A 15730-nucleotide genomic window follows, 5' to 3' on the forward strand; every position below is an offset into this window, starting at 1 on the left:
CTATGGGAAGATCTGAAAGATATGCTGGTGCCAGACTATGTACTGGTTTACATGCAAAATCTGAAACTCAATCCTAAAATTTATTGGAAGTCGGTGAAAGGAAGCCATGAGAACCACGAGAGAGGCCTGATGAATACATAGCATTGCTGAAACAAAAATATTTCTTTAAAAAAAAAAAATGAAAAAGTCAAATTATGTCTCAGGATGGACAAAAGCCCACGAATATGTTTCTTACCAAATGATTTTTGTCATGCAACTTTCGATTCGTTTTCCCCCTAATAAAACCTCACGACTTGAGACTAAAGGACTGAGCCCCTCTCCCAACCTTGCACTCTGCTGAATTACAATACAGTGTTGTCAGTATTCAAAGACGTGAGGCGAGGAGGTGCTGCAACCATGAATAGTTTGCTCATTTGCAAATTAAATGAGAGGTTCATTCAAGCCCTATACTGTCTTTGTATTTCAAAAGACTCATTAAGAAAAGAAAGGTGAATAGTCCGTCCTCATTGTTCAGACCTTCAGAAAAGTTTTGTCGAGGATCCACGAGGTGGCGCCATGTAGATTTCAGTAAATTAGCTCATCCATTATCCAAGAAAACTTTTAGTTCCATGTACAGATGCAGCAGAGGTATTGGTGTTTTTCAGTTTTTATACATTTTTATTCGTTTTAAAAATTTTGTTCTCAATTCACTTTAATTTCACGCATTTTCCAGAGCAGGTCTGTCTGTCACAGTTCCGTTTGTTTTGTTTAAAAAGACTTGTTCATCTCTTTAGTTCGCTTCAGTGTTAATTTTTTTGGGCTGTGGTATGGTGGTATTTGTCAGGAGAAAAGATAAAGGCAATTCAAATTAGGTTTTACAATACAAACACAATAGATAAATACGGTTATTGTATTTTTTTATCATTATTTAATTTATGTCCGTTTTAAAACGGAAGTATGATATGGTTTTGGTGAGTTAGTGTTTCCATAAAGTCTAGTTGATATTTTTATTTTCATCTTACTTTTTCCACACCTAGATTTTGTTTTGTTTGAGTTACCTACACTACTGTACTGTACGTCAGTAAATTGACGCAATAGTGCTGTGAATGAATGACTAAATATTAATGACTCTTAGGTTTTTGTTTTGTCTTGGGGTTTTGTGTGTGTGTTTTTCATAATGAGTCAAACGTGCGTTTCTTAATCAGGTGTTGAGTCTTAACAGTCGAGTGGGGTTTTACGAATACTAGGAACCGCTGGAGTGACTTCAGGAGGTATCTTGTTTCAGGCGGCTCGCTATTGGCTGACTTTTTGATGCGCTGCGCTGATTTGCTGGAGCCAAAAGCTCAGCATCGTCAAAGTCCTCTGACAGACCTTCGTCTGCTTCAGAGTGGAGTGGACGCTGGGAGACTGTTCACCTCACATCAGCTGTTAGTCTGTGGATCTGCTGCTCTTTTGGGGTTGTCCTGAACCAAATGCAAAGGTGAGTTAAAGACTACATTTAATATACAAATATATTAAAGAAGAAGCAACAATTGCCTCATCACTTAACGCATTCCCCTCTTTTTCTTCCAGACAAAATAACACAATTTTGAACTTCACTGCAGTTGTCTCTCTCAAGCAATGGTAAGACTTCTGTTAAACCTCCTTTTCAAGAATGTTGACAGTTTTATTGGTGTACTGCAGCGCAGTAGATATTTGTAGTATTATTTGACGTTTTTCCTCTGATTACTGTACCCAGAAAGAGGTTTTTGTAACACCAGAGTGTTTCAATCCCCCGATGTGTCACAGTTAATTCAAACCAAACTGTCCTTGGCAATTGCATACAACTGCGTGAATCACCTCTCCCCATTGTGTGAATGCAGCCAAGAAGAACAAGGCATTTTAAAAGTGACTGACCACAGAGTCACACTGTGGAAGCCTCTGTATATGTTTGATAAGTGTCCCCGAGGGGCCAAATGGTTCAGCACCCACAGCTGTGATAACATCATGGCATTGTGGTGTCCTCACAACTCCTGGCCAAACACTGGCAGAACAGAGGGGCTCTAAAAACTAAATATTATAAGAACAAACTTCATGACGGCAAAAAAGCCGGGCTGTGGATTGAGCTGGTAACATTTCTGTTACTGTGTGACAGGCGTTATATGATTCATAATGAAAACATCATCTTTAGGTAATTCCAAAATGCTGCTGTCATTTCCTGCTTTATAATACACACTAGTCAACATCCTGTAGGCTGGAGGAGTCCACAGAGGATATGTGAGCCTGCCCGCTCCGCTCCACATTCAGATGGACTTTGTTCAAACTTCCCCTCTGACTTTCGGAGACGGCGACAGTTTTCCCAACATTAAATGTGCATCCTGTGCTCTGAATTCAGGCTTTTTCATTTTTCTGGAGCCACACTGCATGGGATGGTCTCTGTGAAGCTTCTCTAAAGTCTGTCAGGAATACCTCCCTTGTTTTGTGGCCGTAGAGCAGAGTGATCTCAGCTGGTAAAAATCTTATTGGCCGAGATCTGGAAATAACACAAGGAACCGTTCAAGCCTCAGCTGCACTGACCAGGGAATGCAGGGATATTTTGGAATGCAGCCTAAGAGCCTTCTGCTCAGCTGCAACGCCATAACTTAACTTTATTTAATCTGTTTTGGTAGGAGTCCTGATTTTAAGTAGAGTTCTGTCAGCACCACTAAGTGTTTGTCTCTTTGTGCAGCTGTGTTTAGGAGATTCTACTGACTGCCTTCGGGACCACATGCAGTACATGATGAGATCCTTGCAGGACCTGAAGCAGATAAACAGGCCGAGGCCGCTGAGCGAACCGTGCGTTCGGTCTTTTGCCGTAACGCGGCTCTGCAAACAGAGGGCACAGCAGGAGCGGCTCGCCCGTCTGCGAGTTTCTGACGCCAGTGAAGCCAGCACGTACGACTCTGCCTGCTGCCTGGCCAGCCCCTTGGAGGAGGAGGAAGAGCAGGAGCGGCACGAGCGGCTGGCACAAGGCTCCCCCAGCAGCGAGAAGAGTGTGGACTTTGACTCAGGTTACTCTGAGGCTTCCTGGCAAGATGAAGGCGTGGTGCTGAGGAGGACCAGAAATGTGAGGGTCTCCTCTTCTGCCTGTCTCCGCACAAACAGAGGACCTTCTGGTCGTATCCGGCCTAAATCAACCTCAGATGCTTGTCTGGAGAGGTGGACTTCATTTGAGGCCAGTGGTCCGGAGGACTGGACCACATCTCTGCTGAGCCGCAGCAGGAACAGACAACCCCTGGTTCTGGGGGACAACAGTTTTGCCGACCTAATAAAGAACTGGATGGACCTACCAGAATGTCCTGAGCCGGCCGAGCTAAAGCCCAGTGCAGGGAGGCGTCTCGCTAAAGACATTTTGGGGAACATGCGCCGGAGACTGGCAGGGAAGTCTAAAGGTGTCGAGATGAGGCAAAGACCCGCAGACCCCTCAAAGGTCAGCAGGGCGGCAGAGGCTTCCAAACGGATGTCCTGTCCAGTGGGACTCCAGGCCCTCAAACCTTTCTTCCACCAGTCCCACACGGGGCTGCATCAACTAGACACTGACTTCTACCAGTTCACAGCTCTCATGAAGACAGGCAGCCGGCAGCCCATCATATGCAACGACATCATTGGATACATTTGAGTAAGGCTGTACATGCAGGTTGGACTTTTGCCAAAATTTCCATGAGTCTATTCTATTTTTGAATGTTGTTTTTTGTGGAATAAAATTGTTTTGTATTTAATCAGTGGAAATGTGATTTGTCTCTGCTGAAGTCTGAGCAGCGCCACATTCTGCAAAACTATTAAACGATATAAAATGAAAAAATAACACACATTTGCTGCTGGGTTTCATGAGAAGTGCAGTGCCACTTACAGTTCGTGTAGTCTTTTAGCAGAATTATACACTAAAGTACTAGTAATGAAAAAAAAAAAGATTTAAAGGGACGTTAAAGCTGTGAAATAGCTGTAAATAGCAAAATGATTTTGTCTTGATTGAAAATAGGAGGTTGGGTGCGGTGTTGCCATCATAGACAAGCATTGTACCACAAGTGGGTAAAGTATTTATGAGGCGGTTAGGGAACTGTTATCTGTCAGAGAAGTGCACAAATACAATTTGTTCCTCATTTATTGTGTTACTGTTGCATCTGAATTTAATCACAAACTGCATCCTTATATCATACTCCCAATTACACAGCACAGATGAATTAGATTCATACATAGCAACAGGGATAATTACAGAGATGATTCACATGACATGAGTTCAAAATTAACTAACTGGGAAAGCAGCACAGCTGTCAGTATGGTAATGTGAGGGTGCGGAGTGAAGCACATTGTGAGGATGTGGAAAAGGGGAAGGGCACGATACACAAAAGCAGGACAGATGAAGGCTTTCTACATGAATCCAGTGTCTCCACTGTGAACAGCTCTGGGATGTTTAATGGAGGAGGAGGAGGAGGGTGGACGATGGTGGTTCAAGTGTCTTCTACCTGCATAAATTCACCACTGTGCTCAGCCTGATCTGAATTAAACATCAGTAGCATCACTGTCCCTGCAGTTTCAGATCTTCCCTCAAAAGGCACTCCTCAAATGTAATCAAAAGCAGACGTTAGTGGTAATATCTCTGGTCACCTCATTATGGTCGTTTTTGTAGCATCGTATGGACATCGCTCAGAGACATGACAACTGATCCCATAGAGTGATTGTGGTACATAATAATCACTAAATAAAATGTCTAGGACTACCGGTACAGTTATTTAAAAGAACAAGAAAAATGAAAATATGTATGAAAATGAAAATGAAAATGAAAATGAACAGATGAAGTCTCAGGAGGGACGACCTTTTCCTTGTGGCGCGTCCTCAGGGGATTTTTGCGGAAACTTCACTTCGCCTGCATCACAGGAGCAGATACCTGATCGTCGGGACAGTTTCACAGTCCTCGTCTTCAGCAAACGAGGGGATCAACTCCAACACCTTCTTATGTGGAGGGATGTCCTTTTTCGTCACCATCTTCACCACGTCAGACACACTGCAAACACATGCACAGATCATGTCAAAAAGATATGTGAATGAAATGTATTATTTAAACAAATATGTGTTCTCGCTGTTTGGTGTTAAATATTAAAATTAAGATAAAGTCCATCAACATGAATATGTTGCATCTTTTGTTGTTTTCCACTTGTTCACATCATTATATCATACCATTATTTTTTGTGTCTTCAAAGCCTGACATGACTCATAATGTTGTGCTGTATACCTTCATTCTTATCCAGAAACAATTAATTATCAGAGAACCACAAGTGTCTTTCCTCTTTGATTATTATGAACACAGGTCACCGTTCACAGCTGCTGGAAATACGATAACGCGCCTAAAGTCACTTAATATGCATCTTAAAATAGACCAATATATTCAAAACCTACTTTTTATTAAAGATTTTCTAAAATTATTTACTACAATATCCACTGTATTTGTGACCCATTTTATGGATTTACTTCTCGCTTTACAATACACGGAAATAATTAAAGATAAAAAGAATATCAGAAAGAGTAATCTAACTTTCTCCTTACACTGAGTTTTAGTGTTATCTGAGTTTTGTCTGTTCTTCATTAATTTTTCACTGTCCCAACACAGGAAGCTTGGGGCGGGACAACTGCACAGGAAGTAACTACTGCAGGGGGGCATTTGTCACGTAGAGTGTCCAGTCCACATGGCCGGCACTCTCCCCCTCTTCCCTGTAGCGTAATCTAATCGCAACACCAGATCCCCAGAGAAATGAGGGTCAAAAACAGTGAACACACATTTGAAGCACATGGATTTTAGAAAAAAATGAATAATTATTGACTGTTCCCATTCTAGGTCAGCCCTGATTTATTACATTTTCCCCTCCTTCAGCAATCAAAACATGCCACGGGCTACATATTCTACTGTGCACGAGTTCTTGATGACGAGAATCCAAAGCACGAGACATATGATTCATCACGGGGCTTATAAATTGTGCCTCTAACGCGTTAAAGCCCTGAACAGGCCTGAACAACGTGGAGGCAGGGGGGAAAAAAAAGGTTTGCTCTGATTTAACTCTTGTTCACAACAAACAAAGGGAAACCTGAGGAGGAATCTCACTCATCTGTGTTCGTTGATGCATGTGTGTGTCAACAGTGTCTCTCCTCGCAGGCTCGGAGGAAACACCTCATCCTGCCATTAGCTTCTAAACAAACAAAGGGACGCTGCTTTTTGGGATGGTTTACATGTGCAGGACTGTGTGAGTGGAGCCATGTGCAACTTTGCACTGTATCTTTGTTGTGCACATACCTCTTCGTGAGCCTGTCTTTCTGTCCACTGTACAGAATAGCGGGTCCATAGAATAGACTGGAGACGGTCAAGTTGTACTTCTCCTGCACAAATACAGATAATTCAGTTACATTTCCAATGAAATAAAATAAGCATAAGCAACAAGAATGAAAGTACAATACTGCCTACATGCATTTCAACAAAGACATCCGCCTGCAGGGCTAAAGGTCTGAGTGTGGAACTCCAACGCCCTCAGGAAGCTTTGCAGCGTCTCCGCAAGCAAACCAGGGGAACCCCGGCTAGTCAAAGGTTAAATTAAACCTGGAGCAATACGAGCACTTGCCAATTTATTTTCCCTTTGCTTTGCTTCCCCTCAGAAATAAATCCAACAGAATCAAGAAACCAAATGTCTGTTCAGGGCAAGAATGTGCATGCAAGAAAAAAAATAAGCTGTCTTCTGATGTCCTGGTTGCAGGTGTGTGACATGAATTATAGAGCCAAAGTCCTGAAGATGTGGAGATATGGCATGTGTGTGTGGAAATACATACTGTTATCCCAGGTGCAAGCAGCATTATGATACACTCTGTGTTTTTGAAACATTTTATTCTGGGATAGATACTACTAGTTTCTTGCCAAGTGTCTGCTATATATGTCTAAAAAACAAACCACACAATAATACTTAATGCAGAGGTATATTAACATTTGTCACTGAGAAGATGCACTCAGTATCACTTGTGGCTCTTGTCTTGCATGTGTTATAATACAACAGTGTTAAGGCAGCCATATTCACTTTCTTTGTTAGGTGTAAAGTGGACAATTATTTCAAACAATGGGCATTGTGTGCACAAGAGGAAGGTGAGCAGGTTTAGTAAGAGAAAAAAAAAAACATGAATAAAATGTGTTCTCAGCAGCACCGGGTGTGAAGAAAGTGTGCTTCCTTGCTGGGAGGAATAAGGAGACCATACCCTGACATACTGGACCAGATCTTCCAAGGTCATTTCCTGCTGACCGCCGCGTCTGCCCTCGACAAGGAAGTCATCCCACAGGGTGTATTTCTTTCCTGCAACCTGACGAGAGACAAGTTACACACAGCAGCACGCACACAGACACATGCAGACAAGTTGACAGACAAAGTACTGCCTGCTGTGAGGGATGTGCAGAAAATGTGTGAGTCCACAACAAGAGTCCTGGACTCACTATTCATTGCTCTGTAGAGAAGCAGCTGACAACAATCAGCAGACGTGAACAAGCAACACTGAGGTCAACAAGGTGCTTCCTTGTGTATGATTGAGTCTTTTTTTTCTTTTTTTCCCCCATTCTTGAGATTTAATAAACTTTTACAAGATTCAAGACGTTTGTTGTTATATACACTGAGCAATGAAATTCGGACTTTGTGAGTTCCCTTTAAACAACTAAGCTACAAACTAAAATAAAAGAAATAAACTTTACTCTAAAATAAATAAATAAAGTGAGTGAGTACAATGTACAAATGGGTAGAGTGTAGTAAAGTATTCTGTCTTGGTAAAAATCTGTTTGGGGAAGATGTTATTAGTGCAGCTTCAGAAAAAAAAAGTTGGAGAATGCTGCTTGTAAAATCTGCATCTGTGTGAATATAAATGTGCTGTTCCAGGCAATGAAATGGAAACAGGATTTTTTTTCCAGACACATAGCCAGGCTGCACTTTAAGTTGCTGAAATTCATACTTGAACACTTCTGTCTAAAAAGACGTATCCATGCTACTAACTTCACAAAATCAAGATAAGGTAAATAATAAAGATAGATAATAGAAATAGAAAAATAAAGATAAATAATTATAGTTTTAGCTTTACATGTGTACGAATCAAGTGTCTATGACCATGCTATCTGTCTGTGCTAATGTCAGCATGTTAGCATTTAATAAAACAAGGATTAACATATGTTAACTGAGTATGTTGATGATGTTTATTTAGCATGTTAGCATGCTAACATTTGTACATTAGCTCCAAAGAACAAACAACAGCTGGGACATGCTTGATCGTATTTAGTCATACTACTTTCAAAGCTCGAGCTGATGATGGTACCAGATGAAAGCTGAAGCTATCAACAAAGTTATTAAGGTTCCTATAAGGGCTTAAATGAATGAATGAATGCCTGAACAAAATGCTGTTTCAACTCTCACGGATGTTGAGATGGATGGATTGTAATGGATTAGAGAAAATGTTGATCTGTTGGCACCAGGAGAAACGGGGGATCACCACCGTGCCTCAAATGAAGTCCATGCACAAATGGCAGTAGATCAAATCTTTTTTTTTTTTTTTTTTAGTTTTCCGGATCAAAGTGGTGCGCTGATTATGTCCCTTTGCATCAAAGGGCCACACAAATTAAGTCAAAAGGACGAAGCTGTTCAGTCATTAGCTGGAAGGCATTTGATGCGTCAAGATCTTATGAGAGGAGAAACGTGAGGAGTCTTGTGAATCTAAATGCAGCTCAACAAACAGTCATTCATTGATAGCATTTCACAAGCTGTTCCCTTAAAGCACTGCCATCACACCCCTAACATCTCATGAGATCAGATACGGAGACGCATTAGGCTCGTCAAGTCATTACTCCCATAGGATCACTCTTTGACCTCCAAACACAGACACAATACAAAGTCCTGACAGCCAGACAGATCTATTTAACCCCTGCAAACATAAACGCTGCTGTTTCACTCGCCACTGGACAGATATTGGTCACCACATGACACCTCATGTTTACCATAAACATCATAATGCACGTGTGAGAGAACAGAAAAGACAGAAAAAAAAACATCTTCAGACTGAAATGGGTCAAGATACGTCATTAAATCAGATGACACCGCTCGCACATAGGCTCTAACTGGCGAGAGAAGTTGAAGATCAAAACTTGGCCCGAGCTGTGAATACCAAAACTCTGGCTGAACCTGGGTCCAATTATCTCTGCTCCAGCAGCCAAGGGGAACTTTTCGACTAGCCCTCGCAACTCCCACCACTTATGGGGGTTTTGGAGACACACTCGAAGCATACTTCTGCTCACACTAACCGGGTGTCTGTCCTTTGTCCCAGTTTTTAAAACAAAGCATGTTTTGTTTGCAAGATGTACATCGTTAAGTTGTTGCCTTTTTTTCTTTTTTTAATATGTGGCCTGAATTTAATTATCAGCCTCAAACCTTCCAGGGGCATAACACAAGTAAAGCCTGAAATGCACACACGGTACAAAAGAGAATTCTTCTAAATGCTTTTTCAAGCACAACATCATTGTTGGACTGTAAAATGGAGCTCGTTTTTCAGCGGTCCTCGTGCCAGAAATGTTCACATTTGTGTGTAGGTCCTGGTTTTACACAATGAGAAGGAGGCGTGCTGGCTATTTTTACTCCCCCCCAATCCTCCCTTCCTCTCTCTCACGTCTGTCTCACAACGTGAAGCCAATCAACCACCATATCAGCCTGTGCTGTATACGCTGAGGGGTGACGTCAGCTAATCGACAGTATAGCAGAAGAGAGACAAAATAAACAAGAATGCTGGAACCGCACGGACTGCTGGAAACAATTACAAACGGTTTCCCACAAGCTACAGCTACAGTAACTTTTTGTCATGGAATTTCCACAATAAAAAAAAATATGTCTCAACGAAACAGTTGTCTCTGGGGAAAGAACCGTGATACAGAAAGATATTTTTCCTCTTAGTTTTCCTCTTAAATCTAAGTTGAATCTTTCGCACATTACTTTGCAGGACATAATATGAAGACACACTTTAATCTGTTGCTCTTTGCTGGTATGCGGTTGAGAGGGAGACAGCAGTCATAAACAAGACAAATTAAGAGGGAACGGATATCGTGTTGATATTACATAACATCAAGTCTAAACCGTTAATACTAGGAAAGGTTTTCTTGAGGCTGGTGTGTAGAATTACTGTCTGAGAGGTCACCTGTTACGCTAAGAACAGAGCAATTGACAAATCCCTGCCAAGTGCTTCTTGGTGGCCAGTCACAGCTGCAACCAGGCAGTTCAGTCCTCCGACTGGAGTGTCCAAAGTGAAAAAGGCAAGCTGGGATTTCTAAGTGTCCTTAAAGACGGACTTCTAGTGTGTCACGCAATGAATATTAAAGATGGATGAAGAGAAACATGTCAGTTCCTCACTTGAAAAGTGGTTCAACCTCAATAAAGTCTTGTTTAATATTGGTTTCAATCAACCTGTCCCAGTTCACTGTCCTATGTCTGCAGGTCCAGGGGTCTGACTGGACATAAAGCTGAGACGTCTGTCGGGATTCTGGGAGTCCGGACTCTGCTGAGACTGACTCAGACTCAGAGCATGTGGATGAGACAAAGGGCTACTTCATGAGTAGCCTAAAGTAACATTGGTGAACATATGGTAAACGTATAAAGGTTTAAATTCTGTCTGCTTAGTCGTTGGAGGGCGGCCAAATTTCTCGTCTGCTATACAGACTGTATTATAAGCAGAGCTTTGAACTTCCCCTTTAAACATGAAACAGCTGGCATTTCCATGACATTAAAGGAAAACAATGACATTTCGGGTATTTAATTGCTTCCCACTTCATGACTACACTCATCATAATACCAGTTGTCCGTGGATATGCCTGTAAAATAATCAGATCTCATGTAGCACGTTAACGTTAAAACCCTTATTCCTTTTTGACTAATGTTTTATTGGTGTTTGCGACTTCTGTTCATCATTAAACAATACAAATGTCATTCTCTCGTCCCTTGTGGAGTGTCACCATATCACGTTCCCCAACATCTGACATGAGCGGCCAAAACTGGCTTCCTCTTGTTGACAGGAAGGCTGGAGAGCTCCCCTTCGCTTCCTCAAAACTCTGAACACGGACAGCAATTCACCTGATCTCAAAATAAGCCAAGAAGATATTAATAAAGAAACCAGAAAAACTCCACCTAGGTTGTTCTAAAATATAAGTTTCGGAATTCTTTAGATACAAAGTCATCAAGTGTTATTTCCAGTTAGTCACTCGTGGACTTGAGAAAAACTGGGCAAACCTCGCTGCCACAGTCTTGGCCCACAATCAGACTACTTATCGCGGCATATCTGTTGACACAAAAGAAGGGAATTTTACAGCTTAAGTAAAACTATAAACTATTTATCAGTTGGTTAACATCAGCACTGTTCCATTTTCTGTATCCCAGAACATTAAGGGACCCCATTAGTCCGGTCGTCAACATGACCGGAGGCCCAATAATGTCTCTTATGATAAACAGTAACAAGGGACAATGATTGATAAAGTCTAAAAATAGAGGTCTCTGTCTGCAGATATGCACTACATGAGGGCATGGGAATGGGAGTGCAGTCAGACTGCAGGAAGCACAGCTTATGAACCTGATAAGGAGGTAAGAAAGAATCTCCGTCTGTGTGGAGCACGGCCGTTCTGATCATTTTGCACAGGTCACAGCATTGGGAGCGAAACTACAATGTGTATTTCAATCTTGCCCTTTAAAAACAATAGAGCACTTTTGAGACAGGAAGCTGGAATCAGAAGGAAAAACTCGATAAGTCTTCCTCCCTACAGTGTGCAACAAGAAATACCTCTGCCGAGGCACGCTCCTGTCTCAGCTTCATTATCTGGCTAGAATCCCAACAGTGGAAACATTTTTACAACCAGTTGTGGCTGGAGGCCTGTTTCTTCAAAGGCAGCTCATTTTCCTCTTTGAGGGCTTTAAAGCCAGCTTTAGGGGAGGCATGTGGTGGATCTGTGTGGTCTCTCTGGATCATATTTTTGTCTTAATCTCTCACGGATTCCCGTAGGTTTCCTTTAGACAATCAATATGGCCATTTTTCACCAAGACCTCATGACCTCGTCCTCAACGGCCCCTGAAAGTCAGACTGTATTCTGATGCTGCCGATGCTTCATAGTGAAGACTAAGTGCAATGCATGCACTTCAGCTATTTTAGCTAAAGTGAACCATAAATAGTGCATGAACATATGTCTTTTTTTTTTTTTTTAATTTAAATGATTTCACATAATACTATGTACCATAATAATAATAATATAATAGTATTTTTTTTTTTTACTTATACTACTTTATTTTACTATTGAGCTACTGTGACTAAACAATCTTCCTTGTGGGGGGAATAAAGTCTGTGTAAGTCTAAGTCTACTAATAACATTTTAAGATATATTCATTCATTAACTTAAGTTTTTAAAACAAACCTACCAGAGTTTATATGAGACCGATGCTGTCACAACATCGCTGTCTTAAAAACTAGTTTACTGGGTAATAACTTCTTTTGGTTTTAAACTAAGTCTAGGAAATATCTTTAAGGTCAACGAAACCTGTATTAAAAATATAAGGATAATCGATCTCCTTGTTTCTGTATTTCAGTCCATATGTGAAACCTGCAACTGAGAGAATCAAGAGATAGAGAGACTAGAGACAGCACCGTTGTTTCCTCTGAAGAAGATGCCTCTGGTAGACTGATGATACTTAAATATCCTTTTTTACTTTAGTTTGTATTTTAATTATTTAACCTAGACTAAACCCAACTATGGCCACAACGATATCACATATGAATCCTTCTTAAAGTCACATTTATCACTGCTTTTAACGTAATGTTTTTGCTCTACTATATGGCCTTTAAAAAAAAGAGAGACAACAACAAAAGAAAACAATGGGACAGCGGTACTGTCATGTAAAATGTCCCTTTTGTCTAATCGGGAGTGTCATCTGCTACCTGATCACTATTGATCACCACTCTCTTTGGGCTGCAGTGAAGACACAGATGGCTGAGACCCCCAACTGTTCACTCTAGCTCTCCACAATAATCTCTCCCAAGAGAATTTACAGGATGCGTGCCTCACACTCTGCTATTAAGAGACAGAACCAAACTAGAGAATCAGTATTAAATATGCTTTACGTTTAAAAGGCAATTTTTTGAAAATTGATACGTGGTATGTTGGGGCAGAGTGGAGGAGGGGGAGCTGGAGTGGCAGGTCAGCGGCACATAGACTGTCTCAGGAGAGTGCCGAGTTTGACACACAGACTAAAAGCAGCCCGTCGCCTTTGAAAGGCTTCCATTGACGTGTAAAAAAGCAAACAGAATCTCAATGTGATTGTCTTTCAAATGAGAAGATAACAGCACTCCACCTGGCTGAAAATGACCCGGGGCACAAGTAGTGAGTCAATAAAGTGCTCTCACAAATGGGCCGGTGACATGCTGGAGCCTGCAGAAACACTGAAACAGCAAATCAATGATGCTTCTTACATATGGGTACTAGTGCCTGCCATTCATTTCTAATGGCAATAAAAGTGTTTTATGACACGTTTCAAGTTTTTTGCAAGAGGACTGTTACATTTTAATATGACTTGTGTACAAGGTATATTGATTGTCAGTCACAGGATTCTATAATACATCCGAACTCGGTGATCAATGTGCACACTGTTGCTACATCACAATTTGTATCATTGATCTGAGGTTTAGGGATCACATTTCACACTCTTTGGTATAATATGATTGAATGATGCAAACATGTATTGGCCACTAGAGCAAGTTATTGATTGATCTGTCGTTCATTACAATATCCAGTTGTTGTCAACAGTTAATCAGGCACAGGTTTATGTTGGACGTAAACAAATAAGACGGAGACACATGAGACCAGTGCTTGTTAAAAAGGAAGTGGGTATTTGATATTAAAATAAATTTTGTGCAGTCTTTATTCTTAATCAGTCTAGTACAAGTCAAGCAATACCACACTAATTCTATATATAGAGGTATAAACAGAATGGGGACTTTCACCAATCAGCCATAACATTAAAACCAATGACAGGTGAGGGGAATAATACGACAGGGCTACTGTTTGCTGTAACAATAGCCTAAATATAACTGACCCTTTGCTGTAATTAACCGAAGATATTTAAGCAAAAACAATAAATTAGCTACTTCAGCACCACCTACGTCATGACTATTAGACGCAGTGGAAATGGGAGGTATTGTGCATGAGGAAGCTTGGAAAGGACCTGGCTATGATTGCTCAGAACTATTTTTTGAGACATAGTGTGCAGCCGTGTTTGAAATCAAACGTGTTTGTATTTGATTGCGCCATTTGTGTTTTGTGTCCTCTCTCCTGTGCACATAGCTAGCTAATCACAGCGTGAAGTGGATGTGAGTGTTGCATTTGGACTAATTATCATTCCTGTTTGTGGAATGATAATTTGTTCGTAGGAGTGCAGTCTTAAGAGCTGTCATCAGCTGTGGCTTTAGTGAGCTTCCAACAAATATGAAAAAAAAAATGGGATAAATGTGGCAAATAATGGGACTAATAATAGATGAGAAGCCCTGCAATAGACTGGTGACCTGTCCCGGGTGATAACCTCCACATTAGTTAATTCTATATCCAGTGTCAGAGGTCAAGGTCAGTTAACTCCGAAGCAGGATGGAACTCACTGCTTTGCTGAATCTCCTTTTGAAAAACTGGAGGCAACCTCTCGAAACAAAAACGAAGCCTGACTCAGCTTGTTTAAGCTCATCGAAAGTCCCCCTATTGCACGCCTCACGCCTCCAGATTAAAAATGTGTTGGATGAAGAGATATGAGATTGATCTAGAGAGCGCCTCTGGCTAAACAGAGAGCATGCATGCGTGCTGAGTTTATGAGCTGCATCACACACTGCGAGGGCAGCTACTTTACGTGCTACGTCCTGTCTGATGTCTATTTCAGATGCTGCATAAGTAAACAACGGGTGCACAGACATAATGTTGTTGTTTGTGACACAAAAGGGAAAGTAAAGATCCAAGGGGAAGTAAAGAACAGCAGTTAGAGAACAATGCAGGGCAGAACAACATCTGACTTAACAGACAACACAATGCACAACACAATACCACGAACAAATAAACCCTTGGAAAACAACAGCAGGCACAAGCCCTATATGCTGATCACAGATTACTCATTATCCCGCAAGCACTATTCACGTCTGGGTCTTGAGTTACAAACTGCACAATGCCCTCTGTGCTCCTCTGGGAATCCAAAAGGCCTTGGATCATGTTCACCCTGTTTCTTTACTGGCACAGTCCGAGCGGGCCGACGCAGATTTAACCACATGTGAGGCAAATCTCCGCCTTTGCTGTTCTCTTTCTCTTTTTGAGCCTTTCCCTGTTATTTGTGCGGCAGATGCGAGGCCTTCAATTATCCAAGTGGTCAAATCACAAATAAGCTGCCACCCTGGACCGATCAGCAACCTTAAACAGGGATGAAAAACTTGATATAAAAGCACATGAAATACGCAAAACGGAGACGGGAGCAGATGAATTTAAAAGCCCTGCCTCCTCCTGGTGCCCTGCAGACCATGCAGCAGGGTCACACAGTGCTCGCTGGGAAATCTGGTTTCAATACTTCGCTTCCTCTGAAGGCAGGAAATGGACGTCATTTCTTCAGGCAATTAACAAAGAACCAGTGTGAGCGCTGACCCTCGATTGGCTTTCTGGAGATCAGCAGGCTTGCCTCCGACGCTG

General features: G+C 41.5%; 2 protein-coding genes across 3 annotated transcripts in view; one reads left to right on the forward strand and one right to left on the reverse strand.

Moving 5' to 3' along the window:
• The first annotated feature begins 1321 nt into the window (after positions 1 to 1321).
• On the forward strand, positions 1322 to 3716 carry inka1b (inka box actin regulator 1b). The gene is made up of 3 exons (XM_047583286.1): positions 1322 to 1459; positions 1552 to 1602; positions 2687 to 3716. Exons 2-3 carry the CDS (start codon positions 1600 to 1602, stop codon positions 3614 to 3616), a joined length of 933 nt encoding a protein of 310 aa, XP_047439242.1. The 5' UTR covers positions 1322 to 1459; positions 1552 to 1599; the 3' UTR covers positions 3617 to 3716.
• Positions 3717 to 4081: 365 nt separating this feature from the next.
• The window catches only part of uba7 (ubiquitin-like modifier activating enzyme 7), a 30634-nt gene continuing 18985 nt past the window's right edge, over positions 4082 to 15730 (reverse strand). For both annotated transcript variants that reach the window (XM_047583284.1, XM_047583285.1), the window contains 3 exons: positions 7225 to 7326; positions 6281 to 6363; positions 4082 to 4999 (listed from right to left, as the gene is read on the reverse strand). In XM_047583284.1, coding sequence (XP_047439240.1) covers positions 4867 to 4999; positions 6281 to 6363; positions 7225 to 7326 — 318 coding nt within the window. In that variant the 3' untranslated portion in view covers positions 4082 to 4866. The remainder of the gene's footprint in view (positions 5000 to 6280; positions 6364 to 7224; positions 7327 to 15730) is intronic.

This window comes from Mugil cephalus, chromosome 4, assembly GCF_022458985.1.
Source record: "Mugil cephalus isolate CIBA_MC_2020 chromosome 4, CIBA_Mcephalus_1.1, whole genome shotgun sequence".
NCBI classification, from domain to species: Eukaryota; Metazoa; Chordata; class Actinopteri; order Mugiliformes; family Mugilidae; genus Mugil; species Mugil cephalus.